The sequence below is a fragment of the Myotis yumanensis genome, unplaced genomic scaffold, assembly GCF_028538775.1.
Source record: "Myotis yumanensis isolate MYYU_CA2020_CCGP unplaced genomic scaffold, mMyoYum1.0.hap1 SCAF_7, whole genome shotgun sequence".
NCBI classification, from domain to species: domain Eukaryota; kingdom Metazoa; phylum Chordata; class Mammalia; order Chiroptera; family Vespertilionidae; genus Myotis; species Myotis yumanensis.
The window spans coordinates 6942152-6969133 of NW_027223758.1; the positions used below are offsets into that span (position 1 = coordinate 6942152).

The window sequence follows — 26982 nt, forward strand, 5'->3', positions numbered from 1 at the left end:
GCCAGCTTTAGCTCTGGCTCTAGCTCTGAGGCTTCCGCTGCTGAAAGCTGGTATCTGGTTTGTTTGCGTTCTATAATCGAAACAATGTATAACTCCAGCTCTGAGATCCCAGTGGCTGAAAGCTGGTTTCTGGGGTTTTGTTCAGCTTCTATATTTGTTACAAAGTTTCAAACTGCCAGGTCAGAGGCCGGCAGCGGCAGGCGAGGAACGTTGGAGTCTGCCAGTCACTGGAGCAAGCAAGCCTCATGTTCGCTTCAGTGCATGGCTGCCGGCCACCATCTTGGCTGACAGTTAATTTGCATATACTCACTGATTAGCCAATGGGAAGGGTAGCGGTCGTACACTAATTACCATGTTTCTCTTTTATTAGTGTAGATATATATATATATATATTTATATATATAAATTTATATATATTATATATTTATATATAAAATATATATTTGTATATATTTTATATATATTATATATGTGTGTATATATATATATATATTATATATATATATTTTCCTGATTTTAGAGAAGAAGGAAGAGGGAGAGAGAGATGGAAACATCAATGATGAGAGAGAATTATTGATCGGCTGCCTTATGCACACCCACTACTGGGGATAGAACCCACAACCCAGTCATGTGCCCTGACTGGGAATCGAACCGTGACCTACTGGTTCATAGGTCCATGCTCAACCACTGAGCCACGCTGGCTGGGCCCCGTGGCCATGTTTTGCCATCAGATTCAGCCTTGCCTTTTTCTTGGACCGGGTAGAAGAGAGGTCCTCCTGTGAGTGTGAAGGGGTGGGGGGAGGGGGTGGCTGAGGACAGCTGCCATCGGTTCTGGAGAGCCCTTCCCTCTGGCCAGCTCTCCCATGGAGCCCGGGGTTCCAGAGGCTGCGGTCCAGACGCAGGGCCACTCTGTGCCCAGCCGGAATCCCCTGCCTCGAGATGTCACCTGCCTCCTCAGCCCAGGAGGGAGCAGCCCGAGAGATGGCTCATTCCCCAGGGCCCCTGCCCTCATCCCAGTGTCTTCCTAATGGAGCCCTGGGGCTGCTGGTGCGGGTGCCTCCTTCATCAAGCATCCCGTCCTTAGCTGCAGTAGCCCGAGCCTGGCCCGGCAGCTCTCGGGCCCACTGAGCTGCAGCACGCTGGTCCTGCTTCTCCTCTCCTCTGCCACGCTGTTCCCCACCCCTACAGGAGGTGCAGCGGGGACTGTCCCCTGGAGATGACAGATGCTGCAAACCCTCCGGAACCTGGCCTGCATCTTCCCGAACTTGTTACTCCCAGCTCCATCCCTGCTCCACTTGGGCCCAGAGGATGCAGGGCCCCCAGGAACCGCGGTGCAACCCCAGGACCAGTCCTTGGGCTTATATCATCTTGGTGTTTATCCCCTGCGAAGGGGGCATGCTCTCCTGGTCTGGTCTCACTGCCCGAGTCAGGGAGAAGCGCTGAGGTCCTTCACTTTATTTTGTCCTGAAGTCATTTTCCAAAGCCCCCGGCCATGCCATCTCTTAGAAGTCTAAGTCTGTGGTTGTAAACCTGGCTGCTATGAAAAACGTCTGGGTGCTTTACAAAGTACCGGGTTCTGAACCCTCCCCCAGTGACACCCTGCAGTTGGTTCAGAGGGGAGAGAGAGCAGCGGCTGCTGGAGCCAGTGTGCCATCTCCCCGGCCCACTGGGGAAGCTGAGATCTGCGAGATGGAAATTGGCCAGCACTACAGACAGGGTCCCAGAGAGCCAGTTAGGAAACGTTTACCAGCCCAGCCGTGGGCCAGGGCACCCCTGTGTTTTCAAAGCTCCCACAGTGGTTCTCACGTGCAGCCGGCTGAGCACCAGGTGCTGAGGGACCCGGAGAGGCAGAGCGAGGTCGATGTTGACTAATAACAGCTCGCAGTCGTCTGGCCCTACCAGATGTTAAGCTACTTAGTGAATTAGATCACTTACCTCCGACAACAACAAAAGAAAGAGGATTATTCTCCCCATATTTTTAGATGGAGAAACTGAAGGTACTTGGTACTTTGTCCAGGCCATTCAGCTAGTTAGTAGCAGAGCTTGGTTGCAGACCCAGACCTGCTCTCCGGGAACCTGAGCCTCAGGGCTGCTAGGACCGCTGTGGTCACTGCCACCTCTCCCCGGCAGGTGGATGCAGAGTCACCGCCCTTGCTCCCCAAGGGGACTTCAGCCCACAGCAGGTGGCGTGGGCTGAGCCGTCACCACCGGGGTCGCTTGCAATGGGCTTAGCCAGATGCTGGCCTCTGAGCCAGGAGCGTGCGGCCAGTTACTAACGAGCTGCTGGTGCCCGTGTGTGTTATTCCCTTTGCAGTGGAACATGACAAGGAGTTTTTCCACCCGCGCTACCACCATCGAGAGTTCCGGTTTGATCTCTCCAAGATCCCGGAAGGGGAGGCCGTGACTGCAGCCGAGTTCCGGATCTACAAGGACTACATCCGGGAGCGCTTCGACAACCAGACCTTTCGGATCAGCGTTTACCAGGTGCTGCAGGAGCACTTGGGCAGGTGGGTGCTGCGCTGATGCCGGGGAGGGACTCGAGCTTCCTCCAACTGCAGAGGAAGTGGTGGCGGCCAGAGGGTGGGGCCAGGTCCGCAGGGTCAGTCCTGGCTGCTTCCACCATGTGCAGGCCCTGGGCTGGGTCTCTTTTTTAAAGAGGTGTATGTTGTTTTGTTTTGTTTTAATGTCACTGTTTCTTAAAACTATCACCATCCAAGAATCCTGTGAGGAACAGGGGATGGCCAGTGAGCCTGAGGTTGTGTGACCCCAAGTGGGTATTTAGGGGTGGTCTGGGTCTGGCCTGTGTTTAGGGGCCTGCAAGGTAGGGGACAGAGAAGAGGAAGAAACGTTTTTGAAGGTCTACCCCTCTCCCATTTGTCACTCTGAAACGCAGCACATGATGTCAGGTGACCAACCAAAGTGGCCATTTGTAATCATCTTAGGGGACAGACACCCCCAAACCCCAAATAAACAGGCAGAGAACTCTCAGCCTTCCAATGTTCAGGAGGCTAGGAACCGAAAGCAGGTGTTGAAAGACTTTAATTTCTTGAGACCCTTTAGTTTCCAGCTCTTCTGGGAGGTAAGACGGCTGAGAGAACGGGCTGGGACGTCTGGCAAGTCCACTCTGCCGCCCCGAGGTGCCGAGCCAGGGTTACAGACTACCCGCTGGCTGGGTTTCTGGGTGTCTCAGGTCTCAGACTTCTACCCGCCTCCCCGCATACTGTTTCTTGGTAATCAGTAGAAGGAAGGTGGGTGGGCAGCTCCTTCGATGGGCAGTCTAGCATCTTCAGTTGGAATGGGGACCGTTATCACATCAGGGACTTAGGGACCATTACCACCTCGTTTGCCAAGCATGTCCCTTTTGGAGGTAGTCTTCTGAGAAAACCAAACTGTTCTTGATGCTTCTGATGTCTTGCACTCGTTACCTGATTTCATACGCTGTACGCACACCAGCCCCCTAAGAGAGCCCCCACACAGGGACCCTGATGGGTTTTAATTGCTGTCCATGGAGGCTCTATCCGTTTATATTCCCAGAAGCCACATAGGGAAGGCCTGTTTCCCCCTATACTCACCAACATGGTCTCTTATTAAACTGTTTGATCTTTGTCGGTCTGATGGACCAATGGTATCTCAGTGTGGATTAAATTTGCATTTAGAGCCCCCATTCGAATGCAGTGCCCTAAGGTACAGGGCGTGGGCGTGGTGCAGCGGAGGCGGCAGACAGCCTTGGCAGTCACCCCCGAGTCTCCCTAAAGTACCCAGGTGCCCCTGTTCCCCCCGGTCGGCCGTGCCCTGGCTCCAGGCCCAGGCACAAGAAGCAGCACTGAGTTCCTTCTCGGGGTGGCGTGTGTTTGCTGTTCTCTGACGGATCTCCCAGGGCTCTTGAACAAGAACACGCTTGACTTTTCTCATGAAGACACACTGGGGTGAGGCAGGTGCCGAGAGGCTGTTTGTCAGTAGCACTCCATCAGCCCACTTGTGCAAAGGCTGCCGGCAGCTGCTCATCCTTCTGCCTGTGTCAACCTGCTGGCACTGCGGTCCCATCATGGTGTGAGGTGGCGGCCTCCTCGACCCTGCCTTAGATCCACAGGGTGGGAGGAAGGCCCCGGGGAGAGGAGAGGGCCTGACTCACTGTGGTTGGAAGAGGTACGGGTGGGGCAGCTGTCCGAGGCTCCTTGGCAGCCAGCCAGGGCAGGTGTTCCAGGTTGCCCCCCACAAGCAGCGTGGCCACAGGTGATCTCTGGGGATGCCCAGCCTGGCTTTGGGTTCCTGCCTCTGAGGGCTGTGGCTTGCTGGGAGGCCAAGTCCCTTGCCAGCGAATGTTTGCGCACCGGCTGTGTGCCGTGTGCAGGCGGAAGTCAGCAGACCCCAGGCTCTGCTCTCCAGGAGCTCACGGTGGAGCAGAGGAAGTGACGTGACAGGTGCAGAGTATGAAGGAGGGCAGGTGGGGGAGTGAGGCGGTGGGAGTGGAGGAAGGGGCTGCTCTCTGTAGATTTCTAACTTTCCTTTCTTCACCGGAAAGAAGGAATCTAGTCTCTCATTCTCCAGAAGTTAATGCGGAAGCAAAACAATCCTATTATGTCGTTCCCCAGGTGGGATGACTAGCTATGAAGAGTGTGGATTTGAACCCCAACACTATATACCCGTGTGGTCTTGGGAGTCTTACCTCTGGGAGCTTGTTTCCTCCTCGATACAATGGGACTCATGATAGCATTTACCTCTCAGAGTTGTAAGGATAAAGGAGATTAACATGCTTACTTATAACATAGTAAATGCTCAGTAAAGTTTTATTAATATTAGTATCATCACCATCACCATCACCACCATCACCATCCTCACCATCACTATCACCATCACTATCACCATTACCATCATCACCATCACCATCACCATCATCATCACCACCATCACCATCCTCACCATCACTATCACCATCACCATCACCATTACCATCACCATCACCATCACCATCACCACCATCACCATCCTCACCATCACTATCACCATCACTATCACCATCACCATTACCATCCTTACCATCACCACCATCACCATCCTCACCATCACCATCAATATCACCACCTTCACCGTCCTCACCATCACTGTCACCATCATCCTCACCATCACTATCACCACCATCACCATCCTCACCATCACCATCACCATCACCACCATCACCATCCTCACCATCACTATCACCACCACCACCATCCTCACCATCACCATCCTCACCATCACCATCACCATCCTCCCTCTCCCTCCCCCGCACCATCATCGGAGGGAATGCAGAGCCTTCTTAGGAAGATGCCGAGCTCCAGATGTGGCTTTCCCTCTGCTGAATCTCTGAGTGTTCAGTCTTCATGGGGATACAGGCCTGAGCTGGTGCGGGGGTGGGCCTGGTTGGCATTTCCTCAATCTGGGGCAGGCACTTTCTTTAGGCTGAAGGCCTGTGGCTGATCTGATTCCCTGAGAGGATCCTACCCGGCCGCCCTGCTGTGTGGCCAGCCTGCTCCTTCCAAGGAGCCGTGGCCTCACTGCTGCCGGCCGCCCAGCTGTGCGGAGCCGGGACATCTGGCTCACTGGCCAGCCTCGGCCTGAGCTCCAGGACAGCCCTGGGGGCCGGAGATGAGCCGGCTTGGGTTGGCCTCGGCGTCCCTCCCCTTGTGACAGCCACTTTCCACCGAGGCCTCTTGATCGCGCGGAATCCAGATTAAGTTCCGATCCTGAGCCAAGCTGGAGGCCTTCCACGGGCCTCGGCCTGCTTGCAGCGTGGCCCCGGCAGCTGGAAAGGCAGGCTGGACCGCCCCTGGCAGGCTGTTGGCCGAGTCGGGCTGAGCAGCAGGTCTGGGTCAGTGGCCTTGGCCGCATTTGCTGGGAGCAGTGGGGGCCAGGGCGTCTGAGTCTTGCCCTCCTTTTCTGGACCCCCAAGCCCAGGGCCCGACCCGCTGTAGCCCTGTTGGCTCAGAGTCCAGTTCCAGCTAAAGGTGAGGGTGTTTGGGGTGGGGGGTTGCACTAGTTCACAACAGGTTTCATTCATGGAAACTAGACTGAGCATTTCCCATCCCCCTGCCCCCCTCAGGCCCTAGGCTTATCCTTGAAGTGCTGCTCTGTCTGTAGGGGATGTGGGCGCTCTGTGTGAGACCTGGGGGGTAGAGGGGGGAAGGGGGCGCAGGCCGGTCAGGGCAACCCAACCCGTTCAAAGAGCACCAGTCACTGCCTGGGTCTACATGATGTTGGCAGCGGGATGAAAATGTCCCTTGGTCCGTCTCAGGGACTTTGGCTACCAGGAGGGTGACCTCAGCCTGGTCTCCAGGGCCAAGCCTGAGTACTCGGAGGAAGAGGGAGCTGTCCCTGCAGTGGCCCGGAGAGGGCGGCTTGCCAGCTCCCTTCCGCCGAGGCAGCCTCCAGACAGTGAGGAGGGAGGAGGCAAGCCCTGTGCTCCCCAGCATCCTCCCCAGGGCGCCCCAGCTCTCAGCTCCCCACAAGGAGGAGGTGTCACCGTGTCCCCGGCAGTGCCCCCACCTGTCCAGGCTCTCATGCCCCTGTCTCGGGTCTCAGCTTTTCCTCTGAGAAGGACGAGGCCCCCCGACCCCGGTCCAGTGGCATCCTTGCCCCTTAGCAGCTCAGCTCAGCTGCACGGCTCCCGGGGACCAGGTGAGGATGCAGTTCCGGGTCAGCTGGCTGGGGTGCACCTGAGCCTCGGCATTTCTGACCTCCCCCCAGGGATGTCCTTATGGTGAAGTCCAAGGAGAAGTTGTGTGAGTGCTGGAGAGCATTGCCGTCCCCGCACCCCAGGGTGGCTCCCGGGCGGCAGTGCTCGGGTCCTCCTGGTTTCATCGGGCTGGGTAGGGTGAAGGGCTTGGTAACAAGACTGACTTTTTCTGACTTCAGCCGCCATGAGCCCCTCTGGGCAGGGGGACAGGGTCACCCTCCAGAGCACATCCACGCCTGCTCCAGTTTTATCATCATTTGTCGTGATGGACGCTCACTGTGGTGCGTACCTTGTACATGATCCTACGGAGACTTGTCTTCCCCACTCGCAGGTGTAGAGACTGCTCGGAGAGGGAAGTAACTCACCTGAGGTCGGGCGGCGAGGAAGTGGCAGAGTTGGACTGGACCTCACAGTCTGGGCTCACAGTCTTGGCCAAGACAGCGACATGGTGCTTCCTGCTTGTACTGATGTCCTCGCCTGGGGCTCGGGCAGGGCGCGTGCATCCAAGCTGTGGGCCTAGCCTTGGCCACACACGAGACTCTCATGGGCTTTTATAACCCGGGCTTGCAGAGGCTGGCGAGGGGCTGGGCACCGGTGGTTTCCTGTGTGGCCAGGGCTGTGGGCAGGTGGCTCAGAGCCCTCCCTCTCCTCTGGGAGCCATCCATGCCCACGGGACGGAAGCAGAGAGACTCCTCCTGATACAGCCCCTCGGTGGCCTCTTGCCCGATCTCTTAAAGGCGACTGAGCCCCAAGTGAGGTCCAGGCCCTGAGCCTGGATGGCACAGGAAAGTAGCTGGCTGAGGGTGCAGATCCCTGTGGGCTCTGGCGCTGGAGGCTTCCAGAAGCTTCTGGAGCCTTCTTGCTGCTGCTGAAGGCCTACGTGCCTGATCCCATGTCTCCCGGCTTCTATCTCTCACCACTATACCTCAGCCCCGGGGCGTGAGCTCGGATTTGGAGCCACTTTCTCAGGAGTTTCCGGTTCAGCTCCCCAGTAGCCTGGTCAAGAGAAAGGTGGGAGCAGCCGGCTACCAGGCCGCACTGGACCGTCTGGAGGTCAGAGGGGAGCACGGCCAGGAGCAGCCTGGTCAGGGAGCCTCCGCGCTCATCCTTGTCACCTTTCTCCAGGCGCGCTCCAGACCCCAGCTCGGCTCGGCTTGAGCAGGAGACCAGGGCCATTCACCTCTTTGGGTTCCCCATGGCGTCCTCCCGCCTGTCCAGGGCCAACGCTCTGGGAGAAGCCTGTGTCTGTGGCCCTCCCTGGCAGAGATGGAGACGCTGTGCCAGTCCAGTTGGTGCTGGTCATGGCAGCCGGCCTGTCCTTGGCATCCTGGAGCCAACTGGCCCCCGGCTCCCTGTCCCGTGGCCCGAGGCCATCTGGTGGGCCTCGGTGGGTGTTTTGACCTTTGTACCTTTCGTTTCCTTCCACAATCCATCCCAAACCTGGCTTCTCAGGGAGACTGTGAGCGGTGGGCGGAGTCAGTGGGGACAGACCTCATTTGTTGAGTGTTCTCGATGGGTCAGGCTGGCTCGGGGCAGGTGGTAGGCGATGTCGCATTCTAACAGTCACCTGAGAAGTCCGTTTTCTCCCATTTTGTGGATGAGGTCACGGGCGCAGAGCAGTCAGGTAATAGATAAAACTTGGGGAGCTGGGGCCCCACCTTTAGAATTCTGATGTAATGGTCCTGGTGTTACGTTGGCCCTGAGGCACTGAGGATTTTTAAAACTCCCCAGTGTGGGCGTGTTTCCTGCTCAGTCTGTCCCTTTGAGGATCTGGGGCCTCGGAAGAGTCACCGCCCCATCTGATGGGGGTGGAGACGCCTGTCCTACCCCCTTCTCGGGAGTGGTGGACATGCTGGGGGGGGGGCAGCTGCGACTCCCCACAGAGAACGGATGGGGGGCCGCATGTCTTTCAGGGAGAGGGAGGAACTGGATGACCCCCAGGAGCAGCTCCGAGTCACTTCCTCTGTGTCTGTTCTGTCCCCATCCCTCCACGTGGACTTGACACTTAACTATGATGGGCAAGTTGGTCCCCTTGCAGACCTGCCTTGTGGAAAGGGCTGCTCCTTTTACCTCTCAATCAATTTGGCTGTCGCCTCCCCAACTCACCATGTAACCTTTGCCCCCTCTTTTTTTTGGCAATGTCTCCCTTAACTGGGAGATGCGAGGGCTGCCTCCGGGAGCACCGATGAAGACTAAGGTGATTGTAGTGAGCGCTTACTATGCCGCAGGCACCCTTAGTCCTTCCCTCGTAGCCCCGAGGGAGCACCTTCACCCACCACACAAGGCAGTGGGCACAGCACCACGTTAGGTCCAAGGAAAGGGAGCAACCGCTACCTCTGTCCCTTCTGCTTCTCTCCCTGGCCTGGGGCACACATTTTCCTTTCCCTTCATGGCAATCCAGGATCCGTAATCATGGGGAAATGTACTTTCCACCCAAGGAACCTGAGGCAGAGAAGACAGAAGACCTGCCCTGCTGGTCCCAGCGGTGCCGACGCATCTTTTGTCCCTAGAGCCTGGCATATAGAAGGCACTGAGCAAAACACAGGGGCCTGCATGGGTGAAAGGAGCTGGCCTTCTCGGGTGTGGGCTTCCTGATTTGACAGACCATCCGCACGGAGGCACGTCCATGCCCAGCACCGTGCAGGGCCTGGGACATGCCCAGCACATACCCATCGGCTGAGCGAGTGCCCGCCCATGAGCGCTCGGCCCTGCCTCTCGCCCTCCCCACACCTCCAGCCTGGGCCAGTCCATCCCAGCAAACTTCCTAGTGTTCTCTTGTCCCGAGCTGAAGCCCGAGAGTGCCTTGTTTGCAGTCTTTCTCCAGCATCTGAGCCCGATTTCCAAAAAGTGAAAACTGCCTGTAATTATATGACTTTTCGATCTCAGGGCATTTTCCCTGTGGTGATTATAATTCTGTTATGTAGAGCTGGCGTGCCAGTGGGTGCCCGAGGCTGGGTTGGTGCTGGTCTGAAAGGACATGCTGTGTGTGTGCGCGTGGCCCCGGGCTCCCGGCCCCGGAGTGGACGTGGGAGCAGGCGTCAGTCTCGAGGGCCGGCCGCATAACTTGATCCGGGGCTTTACTCCCAAAAGCACTTCATACTTGGATCTCTGCTCGCCTATAGGAGCCTATTTTTCCAAATGTATTAACATCTGTGTTTCATATCAGGGCCTGTAATTGCTTTAGCCTTTTTGGCAGGAGACAAAGAGAATTAATATTTTTCAGTTTGGTCATGAGCGGTCATCTGTAGCTGGGAAGGAAAGTGCCTGCTGGACTATGGACTCAGCACGGATGGGGGTGCAGGCTCACCAGGAGGTAATGTTTTACAAGAGTCAACCATGGTTGAGGAAGTCCTCGGTTATTTCATGTTCAGGGCAGAAGTAGGCCTCAGGGCAAATGCTCAAGGCTCTTCCAAACACCAGCTTCCTTTGTCTCCCTTCCACCATCCCTCTAGGGAGCCCCCTCCACAATACCCAGGGCTTTCCATGTTGCCCATCCAAGGATGGCAGGCGGAAAGCTGACACCTGGCCCGCATTCCAGCACGCAAGCCCTCACGGCCCATCTGGGACCCGAGGCAGGCATTGCTAATGGATTGCAGCACTCCTTCCTGCCAAACCTGGACCCGGCCTGAACCCTAATGAGCTCCATGGCGCGAGGCAGCGCTGATAGTTGCGTGACGTTGCTGGTCTCAGGTTGGGTTTCCCTGAAGATGACCCTGGGACGAGGCTTGTTTGTGAAACTGAATGATGAGGAAATGTTTCTCGATCAGGTCAGAGCATGGGGAAGTGTGCCGGGAGAGGCAGGCAGCCAGGCAAGGGGGCCGTGCCGCTCAGAGACCCCGGGAGTGCTGTAGGCTCCCTCCTTCTGCACCCTCGCTCCAGCCAGGAGTCAAGGAGCTGACGTGTGTCTACCTCCCCATCCACCAGCATTTAAGCAGGGGTCCCGACATTTAGGGGCCGTCCTGTGCCCTGTAGGGTGTTTAGCAGCATCCCTGGCCTCCACCCACAAGGTAACAGCCAGTTTTGACAACTCAAGATGTCTCCAGACATTGTCAAAACCGCTCCTGGTTGAGAAGCACTGGGTGGAGGAAGGGGTGTCCATCCCTGATGCTCACAGGTGAAGGGGGGCTGGCACCCGGGCGCCAGGTGGCAGAATTGAGATGTGCACTTCTGGACGAGCCCCTGTGGAGGCTGCTGGCCCTGACCAGGTTCACCTTCCAGTCTTCTTGTTGGACTGCTCACCGCTCTCCACCTGCTAAACCATCGCTCCACCCAGCCCTGCACCTGCTCGCAGGCTCCTGTGGGTCCTGTGGTCAGGGCGGTGGGCTTGAGTGGATCCTGGATGTAAGTGCCTGTGGAGGGACAGGACCTTTTCTCTGGCTCTTCCTCGGCGTCTGGTTGGGGCTCTTTAAAGAAGATACTTGGGCCCACAGGAGGCTTCTATTTCCCCTCAATGTTGTGAGTTGGATGTGGGCTCAACCTTTGTGTCTGAGGTGAGGCCCACAGTTCAGGGGAGTGGGAGGGAGGCCCGGGGAGTGGGAGTGAGCTTTGCATATGGGCTGAGTGAGAAAGAGGAGCCCCCGGGAACCGCGTCCTCGGATGTTACCCGTGCACGGGCCCTGACCCCTAGGGGAGGGCTCTGTGAGGCCCGGAGTCGTGATTCCTGAGCATGGAGGGACCCGCTTCGCCTCATCGCTGACTCTTCTGCAGGCACCACCCGCAGGTCACCCGGTGAGGTCCCTGCACTGTCCTCGTGTCCCGGGAAGCAGCCCGCTGAGCTGTGCCATGCGGCCGAGGGGCCGTGGTGTGGGCCCTGGTCCTACAGCGTCCTGTTTTGTCTTTTTTTCCAGCCCTCCCTCTGGCTGGCGGTTCTTGGGGTCACTTCTCGGACAAAGGACTTGCATTCAAGTCCTTCACTCACAATCTGTTCCTGGCGGTCCCCGAAATGTGGTGGAAGACGAGTGTCCGCCTGAGTCAGTGGCCTGAGGCACGCGTGGCACTTGGCACAGTTCACTGAGTGGGCCGTGTCCTCAGCCCCCTTCCTGGCCGCCACTCTTGGGTTTAAGGGCCCCCAGTTAGACCCCCTGTCGCTCTGCATCGAGTTGCTTGGCTCTGCCCTTTGCTCTCGGAAACCTTGAATCCAGTCATTGCGACACATGCTCCTGTCTGCAGGCTCCACTGTGAAGTTCATTTCCTCGCCCCGTCTGCCCACACACTCCACTCTTCTGCCTCTGGTTTGGAATCTTAAAACGGCCTGTGGTTCTTTAAAAAAAAAAAAAGGTGGGAAAGATGACCCAGCAGGATAAGTGTGCTTGTGTTGGTTTGTTTATTCCTTGAATGTGCATGAAGGGGCGAGTTTACCTCCTTCTATTTTGGTCAGGAGCTGGAGGAGGAGGAAGTGGGGCACCAGGGAGCGTCTGGGAAGATGAGGCTCCCGTCCTCGGCACCACCGCCCACCTCCACCGCCGACCACACAGCTGCCCAGCAGCCTGGGATTCCGCCGTCTCAGAGCTGTGGGTGCTCCCACAGGCCTGGCTTTCCGGGGTCCCCAGAGGCCTTTCTGTGTCACGGCAGGTCTGTCCCAGCACTGCCATCTCCAGCGTGACTCATCTCTTGTCCCTTGGGAGGTGGAAGAGAATGATGGTCTCCAGTTTCCGGAAATTCTGGGGCCAAACCCTGGAATTGTAAGCAAGGGAACAAGAGTTGGTTCAAAAGTAAACCCGAGGTTGGCTTTCTTCCCCAGCTGTTTGTGTCCTCTTGGTTCCTCTGGACATGGACCGATGAAGGAGCTGGCCCTGAGGAAGGCATGGCCCGAAATGGCCGAGGCGAACCCCAAACATCCAGCAGCTTCCAACTGGGGGTCTCCTGGGGGTGATGATTACACAGGCAGGCCCGTGGGAGGCGGTTTGTGGGTGTGCCTGGGAGCTGACCCGTGTCTGTGGCCAGTGGGCTCAGGGTGGGCAGTGGGCTGAGGCCCTTGGGAATTGGAGGCAAATCCATTTCTGGAGACACTGAGTAAGTTGGAAAAACATTCATTCTTCCCCTTTTACTAAACAAGCTACAGAAAGTGACACCAGAAAGCCCCCTTGGCTGGTAAGAGTACTCTGAGGACAGCAGCACATCCGGTCAGCGTACACCTGGCAGCCGCTGTGGGCTGTGCTGTTTGCTAGGTGCTGGGCTACAACAGCAGCGAGCAAAGCAGGACTGGGTCTTGCCCCCGAGGCGCTGAAAATCTGGTGGGGTGAGCGGAAAACCCAGAGAACCGTGAAGCAAATTTAAACACCAGCCTGAACGGTAAAAAAAGAGGGCCTTAGAGGGCGTCTAATGAGGATTCACCATCGGGGCGTCGGTGGAAGCTTCCTGGAAGCTGAAGGATGAACAGGTGTGATGGAGGTAAAAGGTAGCGGGAACACATGTGGAAAGCCTGTGGCAGGCTGGAGTGGGACAGCTGCCAGCCTGACAGGAAGCCAGAGCACTGGGGGCCAGGTGGGAGGAGAGGGGAGTGAGAGGCGGTGTCAGGGGGGACCGACCGCCAGGCCTTATAGGCAGGATGACTGTGCACCCCACGTGCACATCTGGAGTTATAATTGTGCCTCCTTTATCTCAGTTTCCCAGTTTGGACCTTCCGTTCTGCAGTCTCCCTTATTGTGGAAGACATTAGGGATTGGGCTTTTTATCCTAAGAGTAATGAGGATTAAGGCAGGGCAGTTGTCTGTTTGGATTTGAGGTTCTGGAAGCCTGTGAGGCTGCTGGGGATGGGGAGCATGAGGCAGGCAGTGGGGGCAGCTCTCTCTCCATTGGGGAGACATTTGTAGGCTTCCATGAACCTCAGTGATGGGAGCATAGCACCGCCCTCCCAGGCATCATGGGCTTCAGCGAGCCCGGCTTGTTGTAAGATGTTGTATCTTGAACGAGATCGGAACGATATGGTTGTGAGAGCCTTAGAGGAGAGCGGGGGCAGCTTAGCTCCAGGGCAGAAGGCTCACAGACACTGAGGTCTGTTCCTACCCGGAGCCTGGAGCCTCTGGCTCTGTGTTGGCACCTTGACTGTAGCATCCCATTTAACCCCCAGTCCTCACCGCACCTCCACTTACAAACAACCTTAAGGAGAGCTTGGCTTGCCCGGGATCGCTCCGCTGGGATTACACGGTAACTTCCCCAGGACCCAGAGCCTGGTGTTGTGGTGCCCACATCTCCCACATCCCTGACCACCCAGAGTGTGAACCAAGGGCCACCCTGGGGACTTCATCACAAAGAGGATCTTGTGATCCACTCAGACCTCCTGATTGTTTCCTCCTGCTGGTAGGGGCATCCCTGGTGGGGGAGAACCTTCCATTTCTCGCTGTGTTCCTCCTCCCTCCACCTCCAGCCCGTGTGCTGCACATGTACACACAAGTTCAGGAGCCTCTTTATCGCATGCCGTTGCCGGAGTAGACATGCCTTTGCAGCAGGACTTCTCAGGGTCTTTAAAGAGCTACTGTGCGTTATGAATCTCTACGGAGCAATATCCTGTGGCACGTTCCAACCTCATTTAAGTCAGAGCCTCTTTATTTTCATTTTTGACCCTCTCCTTTTCCTCTGTTGGATATCCTATTAATGGGAGGCAGTTTTTGAGACCTTTATCAACTCCAAACCCCTCAGACGAGGAACCCGAAACCGAGACCTTATGGCTGCTGATCTGCTTCCTGACTTTGACCACATGGGGCTTCCTGGGCTCAGGACAGGAGTGTACTTGACTTGACCCTCCTGTGAATGCCTGGTGCTGGCCGTAGAAGGGAGGAGGGAGAGAGACAGACAGACAGGGTCATGGGGCGGGAGGCCGTGGGCTGGTGACTCGTGCTCCGGCTGTGGGAGGAGGGTACCCTGCTCCTGTGTGTATTTTTCCACCTTTCTCCCAAATGACTTAATTTCAGTCTTCCTGGATGTGCAGTCCTAAAGTGTGTTTAAAAACAGCTCCGACCTCCCTGACTTCATCTCCCGCCCCCGGGGCACCAAGGACTGTTTGGGGCCTTGGTAGAAAGGCAGGGCACTCCCTGAAGCCCGAGGTGGGGTGCTGGGACCAGGGCTGGGTCCTCTCCAGCCTGGGGCTCAGGAGGGGCCCCCCCGGACCTGAAGCCTCGCAGCTGCCACACCCCACTTCCTCGTGTCTCCTTTGATCCCCTTCCCGGCTTTCCTGCAGGGCTGGTGTTTGCATGCTGGTCCGACTCCAGGTGCGTGGAGCTGGCTTCCCGGCCTGACTCATCCTTAGCAGCAGCACGCCTGTGTCCTCCATGACATCATGGTAGCCTGGGAGCGCTCTGGCTTCTCCATTGCTCTCTCGCTTTCTGAGGCATATCCTCCAGGCCCGGCCGCAGTTCACAACACGTAGGGCTTTGAAGTGTCCAGCTGGTGGTTTTCCAGAGAACCACAGGTGAGGGTGGGGGTGAGGGGTCCGAGCAGCAGGGAGGGAGAGTCCTCCAATCACCGTGAGGGGTGAAGCCGAAGATTTCCAGCCCAGAATGCCCTCTCCAGCCTTCCAGCCTCCCAGGACCAGCAGCTTCCCGGGGCAGCGGCCTTGCAGGCTCCGGCCACCGCCCACCTCCTGCTCTTCATGCGCCTGCCCCTCTCCTTGCCACCCTCTCATCCCGCTCTGCATTCTGTCCCCTCTGCCCGAAGGCCCTCCCTGCCCTCCTGGCTGCAGTAGCCCTATTTGTCCCTGTGACGTTCCTCGGGGAGCACTGCCCATGGAATGTTCTCCCTGGACATCCTCACGCCCCATATCCATCTGCTCGCCCAGAGGATGCCTCCTTCCCCTTCCTGCCCCCGAATTCGGGCTTCATGACCCTCATGGTGCAGTGTACTCACAGCCCCCGGACCCAGAGCTCCGGCTCCGGCTTCCACGGCACCTCTGGCTCTAGCTGAGCGCCAGGAGTGAACCCCATTCGTCCCCTCTGGCTGCTGTAACAAGTTACCACACTTAGTGGCTTCAGGCACCCCAAGTGGACTCTGTTTTGGAGGATCCTCCCGGCTAATATCAAGGTGTCCCCAGAGCTGTGCTCCCCAGCTGCTAGGGGTGCCCATTCCTTGGCTCCTGGCCCCGCTAGCAATCTCATCACCCAGACTCTGCTGCTGTCCTCGCATCTCCTTCTCTGAGCCCGTGTCCCTGTGGTCACAGGGGCCCACCGAGTAGCGCTGGAGCATCTTCTGTCTCAGAAACCCTCACCTGAATCACCTCTCCAAGTCCCTTTGCCGTGGAAAGCAACGGACTCCTGGTTCTGGGAGTAGAACGGACATCTTGGGGTGGGCTTATTATTCTGCCGCGGAAGCTGAAGTGCATGTCCCTCTCTTTGATGGGGGCCTCTGGGCACTGGGTCTGTCCCATTCTGTTGGATTCTCCCTGGGGAGACTTCCTGGCTGGGGCCACCCAGGTGTCAGGTGGCTCCATAGCCTCATGTCACTTTCCCTCTGGGCATCCTGCTCACTGACGGAGGATGCTTCCTTAACTCCTCAGCCTCGATGGTCTCATCTATAAAGTGGAGCTTGTGAGGGTATGCAGCTCGTTGAGAGAGAAGTGTTAGGTGAGAGACTGTCACCAAAGGCTTGCTGCACAGTAGGTGCCCAGGACGTGGTGCCTGGACCACGTGGTGCCGAGGCCCCGCCAGTAGCCACGCCTCCTGAAGGGACCTTGGGTGACTCTGAATGTGGCCCTTCCAAAGCCCGGCTTGCGTCTGCTCCCGAGGTGACGGGCTATGTCTGAGGGCGCAGGGGGAGTCACGCCAGGTGGGGGCTGTGACAGAAAGTGCTTCCATCGCCACCCCCCTCGATGGAGGCCAGATTCTCACACAGCCACCAGCGGCCGGTGTTCGAGCCGAGAAGCAGCGAGGGCAGACTTTGAAGGCCTGGCTGGCTGTGAAGGCCTGGACCACTGGGACCCACTGGCTGGTCAAAGGGGTCATCCCCACAGTTGTGCAGCATAGGAGGGAGGAAGAATGAAACCAGGCCCTGACACTACAGGGACTGTCCCAGGTGTGAGGCAGTGCGCACTGGGTGGCCCAGGTGGATTGTGTTTCTTGTGGCTCCTGCTCTTGCCTGGAGAGCCCCAGGCCAGCGGAATCCCCCACTTCTGGGAGTCTCAGCCAGGGAACCCCGCACTTCCGGGAGTCTGAGCCCAGGGAATCCCCCAATTCCCTGAGTCTCAGCCCAGAGAACCCCCCACTTCCGGGAGTCTGAGCCCAGAGAATCCCCCACTTCTGGGAGTCTCAGCCAGGGAACCCCCCACTTCCCTGAATCTCAGCCCAGGGAACCCCCCACTTCTGGGAGTCTCAGCCCAGGGAATTCCCCACTTCCCTGAGTCTCAGCCCCCCTCTGCCAGTTTCAGGCTGGATTCCCTGAGCTGGGTGTGTCCAAGGGGTGCCATCCTGCCTCCCATGTGGGGATCTTACTGCCAGGGGAGTAAGGCCCTGAGATCACAGCCTCTAAATAGTCTCTAAAGAGCCAGAGGGAGGGAAAGAAAGGACTTTCCACCTTCCCACACTGGAGATTTAAAAATACCCACTTTCCATTGTGGTAGAACTTTCCAGGGGAAGGTGGGCTGAGAGACGCTGATGGAAATAGCTCTGGGGTGTGTGTGGCTCCTCCTCCTCCCCACGGTCCTCCTGGGTGTCTCTGGGAGGAGGAGCCCGCAAGCCCCAGCAGCACTCTATCCCCAAGCTGGTGGTTAAATATGAACATCCCCCGCCTCACAGAGTGGGGGTCACCAGTGGTTTGTGCCTCACAGAGAGCAGGGCTTGGGGGAACCTGGGTTTCAGGCAGGAAGAAGTGGACCTTCTGGGTCTCCCTGCTGTTTGAAGAAGGCAGGAACGCCAAGTGTGTATCCCTGCTCGCTGCCTCTGTCAGCCTGGAGGAGGGGGCAAGAGCCAGGACCTACACTTGCCCAGGTTTGTTCCACAGACCCAGCAGAACATGGAAATATGTTGCTCCCAAATGGATCTTGCTTTTTGCAGAAATAGAACTGTGCTCGCTAATTGAGACAATGTTGAATAGAGTGAATTGTTGCTGAAACTCTGTAGTTAGGGCATGTAGGCTTTTCATGTATAGATGTGTAAAACTTAAAAATATTATTAGTGCACCCAGCTGGTGTGGTTCAGTGGTTGAGCGTCAACTTACGAACCAAGAGGTCACTGGTTCCATTCCTGGTCAGGGTACATGCCCAGCTTGCAGGCTCAATCCCCAGTAGGGGGCATGCAGGAGACAGCCAATTGATGATGTCTCTCTCTCATCGATGTTTCTATCTCTCTGTCCCTCTCCCTTCCTCTCCCCCTAAAGTCAATTAAAACTTATTAAAGTATTCTAATATATAAAAAGCCAGGGGCCGTCACGACCAAAACAACTGGACAGATGACCGAGCAGCAGGCTGCATGGGGCAACCAGGCTGGCGGGGCGGGGGGGGGGGGGGGGGGGGGGGGAGCAGTTGGGGGTGACCAGGCTGGCATGGGGGGGGCAGTAAGGGCCAACCAGGCCAGTAGAGGGGGGTGGTTGGGGGTGACCAGGCCAGCAGGGGGGACAATAAGGGGCGACCAGGTTGGCGGGGTGGGGGGCGCAGTTAGGGGCGACCAGGTTGGCAGGGGTGGGCAGTTAGGGGCGACCAGGTTGGCAGGAGGAGAGAGTTAGGGGCGACCAGGCCGGCAGAGGTGGGCGGTTGGGGTGACCAGGCCAACAGGGGGGGCAGTAAGGGACGACCAGGTCGGCAGGGGAGGGGGCAGTTAGGGGCAATCAGGCCAGCAGAGGGAGGCAATTAGGGGCGACCAGGCCAGCAGGGGGGGGCAGTTGGGGGCAACCAGATTGGCAGGGGGCGCAATTAGGGGCGATCAGGCAGGCAGGCAGGTGAGCAGTTAGGAGCCAGCGGTCCCTGATTGTGAGAGGGATGTCCGACTGCTGGTTTAGGCCCTATCCCCGGGATCAGGCCTAAACCGGCAGTCAGACATCCCCTGAGGGTTCCCGGATTGGAGAGGGTACAGGCTGGGCTTAGGGGTCCCCCCGCCCCCTGTGCACAAATTTTGTGCACCCGGCCCCGGCCTCTAGTTATTAATATAATGACATCAGGCTCTATATTTTGGACTCTGTATGTTGTCTTTGTCCATTTTAAAAAATATGTAGCTTTATCGAGATATATACTTGTAAAGTATACAATTCAGTAGTTTTTAGTATGTTCAGAGCTGTGCAGCAAATACCACTATTCAAAGTTAGAATGTTTCCATCACCTCCAAAGGGAACTCTACACCCATTAACAGCCACCCTCCCCCATGTCCCTCTTCCCTGTCAGCAACTACTCATCTTTGTGTGGATCTGCCTCTTCTGGACACTTGTGTCATGGCATCATACAACATGTGGTCCTTTGTGGTCTGACTTCTTTACTAAGATTTCAGAGTTCATGCAGGTTGCAGGATGTGTCAGGGGTTCCTTGTTGTAACGAAACTATATTCCATCTTAGGGATTTGCCATATTTTGTTTATTCATTCATCAGGTGGTGGGTATTTGAGTTGTTGGACTATTCTGAGTAATGCTGCTATGAATATTCACGAATAGGATTTTTACTTCTCTTGGGTAGTAAAATTACTGAGTCATATTGTAACTCTATGTTTTACCTGTTGAAAAACTGCTGTACTGTTTCCAAAGTAGCTGCACCATTTTATTTTCCTACCCACAGGGTATGAGGGTTCCAGTTTCTCCCCATCCTTGCCAACACTTATTATTATCTGTGTTTTTGGTTTTAGCCATGCTAGTGGGTATGAAGTTCTATCTTATTGTGGCTTTCATTTGCATTTCCCTAAGGTGTTGATTATCTTTTCTTGTGTTCACTGGCCATTTGTATGTCTTTGGAGAAATGTCTGTTCACTTTGGCTTTACCCATTTTTGGAATCAATAGCATGCTAGTATTATGATACTAGCTTTGCAATTTGCCCTCTTCCATTTTCTTGATCAATTTACATAAGAAGAAATTATCTGTTGCTAATTTGGTAAATTTGGTAAAAAAAAAAAAATACAGTATAAAACCATCTGGAGTGTAGGGATGGGAAAGGTCTTTGATTCCTATTCCAATTTTGTAATGTATGTTGGATGACTCAAATTTTCAGTGCCCCTTTCACCAATTTTAGCATTTTGTATTTTCCCGGAAATGTACATACGACACATGCTGCTTTATAACCCTGTTTTCTTAGTTGCACATTTCTCCCCTTGATTCAGCTATGTGTACGTGCGTAGTGTTTGGACAGCCCCGCTGTGGAGATGGTTTTCTGTTTTCCTGTTATAAACAGTGGGACTGTTGCTTGGGTTCCACCTCCGCCGGGGACAAACCACCCACAACACAGTGGCTGCAACAACAGTTATTTTATTGCTCAGGAATTCGGGCAGAGCTCAGCCGGGCGGTTCTACTCTGTAGTGTCTGCTGCGTCACTGACGAAGCGGGGAGCTTGGCTGGGCTGGGACGCCCACAGTGGCACCCCATCCAGGGGCCGGTTCCTCTCATAGACCTTCCTCCCCCACGGCCTCCGACCCCCACCCCCTCCTAGGACCTGTCTCTTCAGCAGGCTAGTCCGATTTCTTGATCTAGCGGCCGGCTTCCCAGAGAGAACTGCTAAGCCTCTTCCATTCCAGCCCTGGACCTGGCGGGCCTCCCTTCCACTGGTCCTGTATGGGCAGCCCAGACCGCAGAGGAGGGGCAAACGGCACCCATTTGTGGTAGAGCTGCCTGTGGTGTGGTGGTAGGAGGAACTGTTAGTGGTCACACTGGCAGAAGCTCTGCAACTGTGAACATGCGGATGCACTTGTCTGATGAGTGTTGAAGTCAAGTGACCATCCTTGAACGGACGTATGGTCTGTATGGAAAGAAGTCACGTAACGCCTGGGCCAAGGCAGAGAGAGCCCCCAGAATTCCCTGAGTCTCTTGGGGAATGACTGGTAGTAACTTTAGAGGTGCCCCTGGACCTTGGCAGCTTTTCCCACGCTGGTCTTCACTGGGCTCTCACCAGTCTCTGAAGACGGTGGTGTGACCCTCACTTGACAGAGAGGGAAACTGAGGCTCAGGAGTTAGCTGGCCTGACCCACTTGCCTTCGCCACTCCCCACCAGCTCGATCTTCCCCATGCAGGACTGTGAGAATAACATGCACCATGTGGGAGTCAGCAGCTTCCAGAGCCTCTTGTCCCCGGGTGAGAGGGTGCGTCCAGGAGGTGATGGCTTCAGGGCTCGAGTTTGAGGTCACTGATATGGTCTATCAATGTGGACTGTAGGCTTCGCCTCGGAGCCTCACTTTGCTCATTTGTAAAATGGGAACAATAATCTTACTGTTGGGGAGAGACCGAGGCCGGAGCAAGGAAAGCCCCTAGAATTTCCGCAGCGGGAGAGAGAGGACGCACCTGGTTTCCTCGGGGCCCTTCACCCAAGCCTCTCCCACCTATGCTCTCGGCGGGGCTGGGGCGGGGAGGCCATATGTTCAAGGTACATAACTGTGTCTCAAAGGGCTTGTCGGTCCTCCTGCGTGTGAGAGCCACTGTGCTCTAATGAGATGCTCCAGGTGGCAGCGAGGAATTCCCACTTCCCACCTGTCTGCCCAGACTCGGCTGTCCGGCTGTTGCACGTGGTTGTGCTCCTGTGGGATGACTCATGCCTGGCCTTCCCTCCACCAGCAGAGCCTGGGCTAGTGTCTCACTCTTCCCACCTCCACAGGCTCTTCCCAGTGTACCTGGGACAAAGTGCAGAGTGTGGCTGGAGGAGGGAGCTGAGCGCTCACATGGCGTCAGGGCGAGTCAGCGCTGGCCGGCAGCACAGGCCCTCGGGGTCCTGCCAGCAGCAGGAGAAGCTGTGTCGCTTGGCGAGGCCTGCACTCATCGAAGGCCCAGTTCCGTCCCTTAAGTCACCATTTGTTCTCCTCGCCATAAGGGCCCATCCCGATAGCTGGTGACATTTTCCTACAAAGAGCAATTCTCTAGCACAGTTGCCACCCAAGCCTGTGACTTCCGTGCTGTGGTGCGGGGGTCCCCACAGGGCCCCGGGAGCCTGCCATAGGCGGGGAATTGTTTGGGTTCAGAGTGGTTTTCTTCTCTCATGGAGTTGTTGACGTCCCTCAAAGGACTCAAAACATTGAAACTTTGAATCTTTATAATTAAAAAGAGATGTTATGATACTTTATATACTCGAATCTTACTATCTAAGAATGTAAAATCCATCCACCCACCCACCCACCCATCCATCCACACATCCATCCTCCATCCCCTACAAGGCCAGTGTGGTCTTACCCATTTGGTTACTGCAACATGAGGAAGAGAGAATGAGAGGGCCTCACCTCCTAACACCTGGTGGCTCCTGAAGATGCTGCGTCGCCGGGAAATGAGGAGTGTCTACTGGAGCCCAATTGCCTGGGCTCAAGCCCCAACTTGGCAGCTTCCTGGCTAAATGACCTGGGCGAGTCATGGTGTTACCATGTGTTCAATGGAGTTGATGATGTCCCTAGGACTCAGGGTTGGGAGAACTGGATGAGACAATGTGTGTAAAACCTTGGGACAGTGCCTGGCAAAGGGGAAGTCACCCAGCAAATGTGAACTTCATGCCGTCTCTGAGACGCCCAGCGACATGGGGGTGGTGTCATTTCTGCCTTGCTGGACTGCCCCACTGGCATCCCTCTAACAACTGTGAAGGGCGAGCTTGGCTCCCAGCACCCTGTCTCCTGTGGGCCTCTCTTCACACCTCTCTCGCACCCCCCTTTTCCACCATGGCTACGAAGGGGTCTCCATGCGTGGACCTTGGTCTGATGCATCCACTTTTGGGAAACAACAGATGTCCTCCCGCCTCCCCCTCCCCACACAGTCCTCTTCCCCATCGGTGTCTGGCTGGATCACCGGGTGGCTGAGCCTGCGTCTCCTCCTCTCTCGCAGGGAGTCGGACCTGTTCCTGCTTGACAGCCGCACCCTCTGGGCGTCGGAGGAGGGCTGGCTGGTGTTCGACATCACGGCCACCAGCAACCACTGGGTGGTCAACCCTCGGCACAACCTGGGCCTGCAGCTCTCCGTGGAGACCTTGGATGGTGAGTCGCAGCCACTGCCCAGGTGGTCCTGATGCAGCAGGTACAGCGGGACTGACGGAGGCTCTCCGCCAAGCCCATGCTTGTCATCAAGGGAGCTTCGCTGCCCCCTCCCCACCAGTCCTCAGTGTCCAGCTGGTCCGTCTCGACAGGAAGCAGCTGCTAGCGCCTGCGCGCGAGATGAGCACACAGCGGCTGCTGCCGGGTTGGGCCAGGCTCTGCTCTGAGTGCGATCCACAGCAGAGGGTCGGAGCCACAGACTCCGGTCCTGTCCCAGGGCCGCTGCATCCGGACCTGCACCTTGACGAGCGCCCGGGGAGCTGGCTGAGCACCTAGTCTGAAACGCCTGGCCCTACCCACCCAATGCTCATAGCTCCTCCCAGTTGTAACATCCAAAAATATCTCCAGACATTTCCAAATGCCCCCTGCTGAGCACAGTTGCCCTGGTAAGGACCACTGCCCAGGGTGGTGCAAGGCATTCAGCCCCTTCCAAGGAACCCCAACTGGGGTCCTGGTCGCAGACACTCAGAGGACCCGCTGTTGGCCTGCCTCTCCCCCAGCACCTTTCACTGCCCCCCTCCCCCCACTTGTTCTCCAAGGTGGGCAGACAGGAAGGCGTGTGGGGAGCTAGGGTGGGCCTAACAGTGCCCATTTCTTCTTCCCCCAAAGTGTGTTTCTTTTTTTTTTGATAAACTTTTATTGATTTCAGAGAAGGGAGAGAGAGAGAAACATCAATGATAAGAGAGAATCATTGATCGGCTGCCTCCTGCATGTCCCCCAGTGGGGATCGAGCCCACAACCGGGGCATGTGCCCCAACTGGGAATCGAACCGTGACCTTCTGGTTCATAGGTTGGCGCTCAACCACTGAGCCACGTCAGCCAGGCCACAGTGTATTTCTTATTAAGTGCAGATGGTTTGGGGGTGTTGTAGCTTCTTCCTGCACCAGTTTTAAGAAAAACCAAAACCATTTATTGTAAAATAGGTAATACGTGCTCATGGCTCAGCCTTCAGAGGTTGCAGGTGTGTGCACAGTGAAGCGCCCCGTGGGCTGCCTCCCCCACCGCCCAGTTCCCCTCCCAGAGGCCCTGCTGCTCTCCTGCGATTGGATCTCTCTCCAGAGGTGCTGCCCTGGTACCTAAGAATTACACGTGGGTTCTGCTCTCCTTTTCCGTTTTCCTCCCACTGAATGTGGCAGTGCTCAGGGTCTTCACCTTGCCCATTTCACAACTTCTCTTGGATGTTGGTCCTTCCAGTGATCGGAGAGCTCCCTTGGTATTCGAAGGCGGTGGTGTGTTTGTGTGTATGTGGCGTCACTGCTTCAGAGCCTCAGCCCCTCCCCCCAGCGTGCAGGTAACGGGAGGGCCTGGCCATTGGATTGTTCCCAGGTTAATTGAGTTCATAGAGAAAGGGTTTTAAGATGTGCCTTCACATGCATTGGAACCCTGGGCCTCTTGTTACAATACACGCTCATCAGCAGCGGGGCAGACCCTGGGAACCTGCATTTCCAACCGGCCCCCAGACCACGGGGGCTGCTGGTCCCTGGGCGGGGCGGTGAGTATGGAGGGCTGAGAACAGGACCTGCTCCCAGGACACACCCAGGATGAGAGCTGGTGTTATCACTCTTGTCACTGCTATCGGAAGTCTTGCCCAGCCCCTGGCAGGGATGTCTGGGTGTTTTCTGGTCTTTTGCTCCGACAAACGGGGCTGCTGTGGAAAACCTCAGTGTAAATGCCATGGTCCCCCGAGTGAATGCAGCTCGAGGACCAGTGCCTGACAGTGACCCTGTGTGTGGATTTGAGAGAGAGGGTTAATTTGCCCTTCATGGGTCATTCCATCGGCACCCCAGCAGCGGTTCACAAGGGCACCTGCTTCCCCGTCTTTGTCAGCACAAGTTCTCAAACTCCTCCCTCCCTGCTAATCCCACGGATGACGGACGGGATCCTGGAGTTTGCTTAGCCATCCTCTGCCGTGTGCCTGGCCTTCCCTCTGCCGTGTGCCTGGCCTTCCCTCTGCCGTGTGCCTGGCCCTCCCTCTGCCGTGTGCCTGGCCTTCCCTCTGCCGTGTGCCTGGCCCTCCCTCTGCCGTGTGCCTGGCCCTCCCTCTGCCGTGTGCCTGGCCTTCCCTCTGCCGTGTGCCTGGCCTTCCCTCTGCCGTGTGCCTGGCCTTCCCTCTGCCGTGTGCCTGGCCCTCCCTCTGCCGTGTGCCTGGCCTTCCCTCTGCCGTGTGCCTGGCCTTCCCTCTGCCGTGTGCCTGGCCCTCCCTCTGCCGTGTGCCTGGCCCTCCCTCTGCCGTGTGCCTGGCCTTCCCTCTGCCGTGTGCCTGGCCTTCCCTCTGCCGTGTGCCTGGCCCTCCCTCTGAAGTACGCTGCTCACACCCTCTGCCCACTGTGCTCATCAGGCGTTGGTCTTTCTCCTCTTTATGTTTTAGAGACGTTTGGCCCTTTGTGATTTGAGCTGCAAATGGTTTCCCAGTTCGTAGCTTTTCTTCTGACTGTGGTGAATACTGGGTATTGCTGAGTGGATGTAGACAACGTGGCTGAATTTGATAAGTGTGTCCTTTATCGATCCCTAGGCCACCACTTGGGCCTGGAGCTGCCCCCTCTGCCTCAGCTTCAGGAAACCAGTCCCTCTCCTAAGGCCATGAGCCCAGGGAGGGGCCACAGAGTTTAGGACCACTCACTCCTGTTTTGTTTCCAGGCTCTTCCTTCTACTGATGGTCCCCTGACCTTTCCGGCCTTCCTCCCACTGTCCACACCTGACACGTAAAAGTGGGTCCTCCCAGGCATTGGGTTTTCCATCCTTTGACATGGGGTCGGCTCACTGTCAGCTGGGTCAGGTGCAGCCTGTGGCTTGTTTCTGTGTGGCCTGTGAGCTAAGAGTAGCTCCCTCCCGCCTTTTTAAATGGTTGAGAAAAATCAAAAGAAGGCTATTTGGGTGACATGTGAAATTATGTGAGACTTCTTCCGCAGTTAGCACATTGGTTTAGGTAGTCTAGGGTTGCTTTCGTGCTCAAACAGCAGAGTAGAGTCGTTAGAACAGAGAGTCTACGGCACAGAAAGCTGAAAATATTTATTTTCAGAAATATAACAGAAAAACTTTCTAACCCCTGCTGAGGATCACAGTCAGGTAAGTGTGGACCTTCCAGATGAGGGACATGGAGCAACTCACCTGGGGTCACGTGGTAGGAACAGCAGAGCTGGGATTTGAACAAAACAGATTTCCCTGCACAACTTACCAGAGCTCTTACTTTGCTGATGTCCATTGTGCACCTCCTGCCGGGGAATACAGCACAGAGGAATGCCGCACTTCTTTGGCAATGAGATCATTTAGCTTTGCTTTCTCCTTCCAAGCCTCTGTGGCGCTTACTGGGGACGAGGTAAAGTGAGGCAAAGGGAGACTTGCTTTCTCCCTTCAGGGTGAGCATCTCCCTGGACTGTGGAGATTGGCGAGACCTTCCAGCTGCACCCCAGTGGGTCATGAGCCTCTAGGTTTGGTTTTTCTCCTGAGTGACACTCAGTTCAGTTCCCCTAGTGTCAGGGGTGCCATCCTCTTTCTCCCCGAGCCAGGGTCTCTGTGGCCCGTGCCCCCAGCCCTGCTCCCCCGTTGGCTGTGGAAGAGGCTCAGCACTGTCGAGGCGGCACAGCTGATGGTCAGAGTGTGGGCTCCAGAGCTGGTAGACTCCCCAGGTTCATATCCCAGCTCTGCTGTTTCTACCACGTGACCCAGGTGAGTCACTCCACGTCCCTCATCTGGAAAGTGGGGTTCATAAGAGTTTTCGCCTCCCCCGTGGTTGTGGAGGATTAGGTGAGCTCATGCAGGTGCAGAGCTTAATTGCTCAACCTGTGGTCGCGCCTCTGCTCAGCACCAAGCAAGCGCTTTATGCCATTCATTGTCTCCAGTCATCCTCACCGTTCCCCAGGGAGCTGGGTGCTGCCACCGCCACCCCTAAGATGTGGCAGGCTCTCCATCCCAGCAGCTGCCCAGGGCCCCTCTCCATCTGGGGAATGTGGCCTAGTGGTCACAAGATGCTGCCTACCGTCAGCAAGGATGAGATGCCCTGTGCCCTGTCTCCTTCCCCCCAGATGGGCACTCAGGGGTAGGCATGGGTGCCGTCGCCCTGGGGCTCGGCCGCTTAGTGTGGTTGCCTGGGTCAGGGAAGGGGCAGAGTTTACCAATGGGCCAGTTTGGCCAATTAGACATGTGAATTTTTGGAACTTTTG

General features: G+C 56.4%; 1 protein-coding gene across 1 annotated transcript in view; it reads left to right on the forward strand.

The window, feature by feature from the left end:
• BMP7 (bone morphogenetic protein 7) overlaps positions 1 to 26982 on the forward strand; it is a 78569-nt gene that overhangs the window by 30880 nt on the left and 20707 nt on the right. Inside the window, exons 2-3 of the mRNA XM_070419719.1 lie at positions 2315 to 2507; positions 22617 to 22765. Coding sequence (XP_070275820.1) covers positions 2315 to 2507; positions 22617 to 22765 — 342 coding nt within the window. The remainder of the gene's footprint in view (positions 1 to 2314; positions 2508 to 22616; positions 22766 to 26982) is intronic.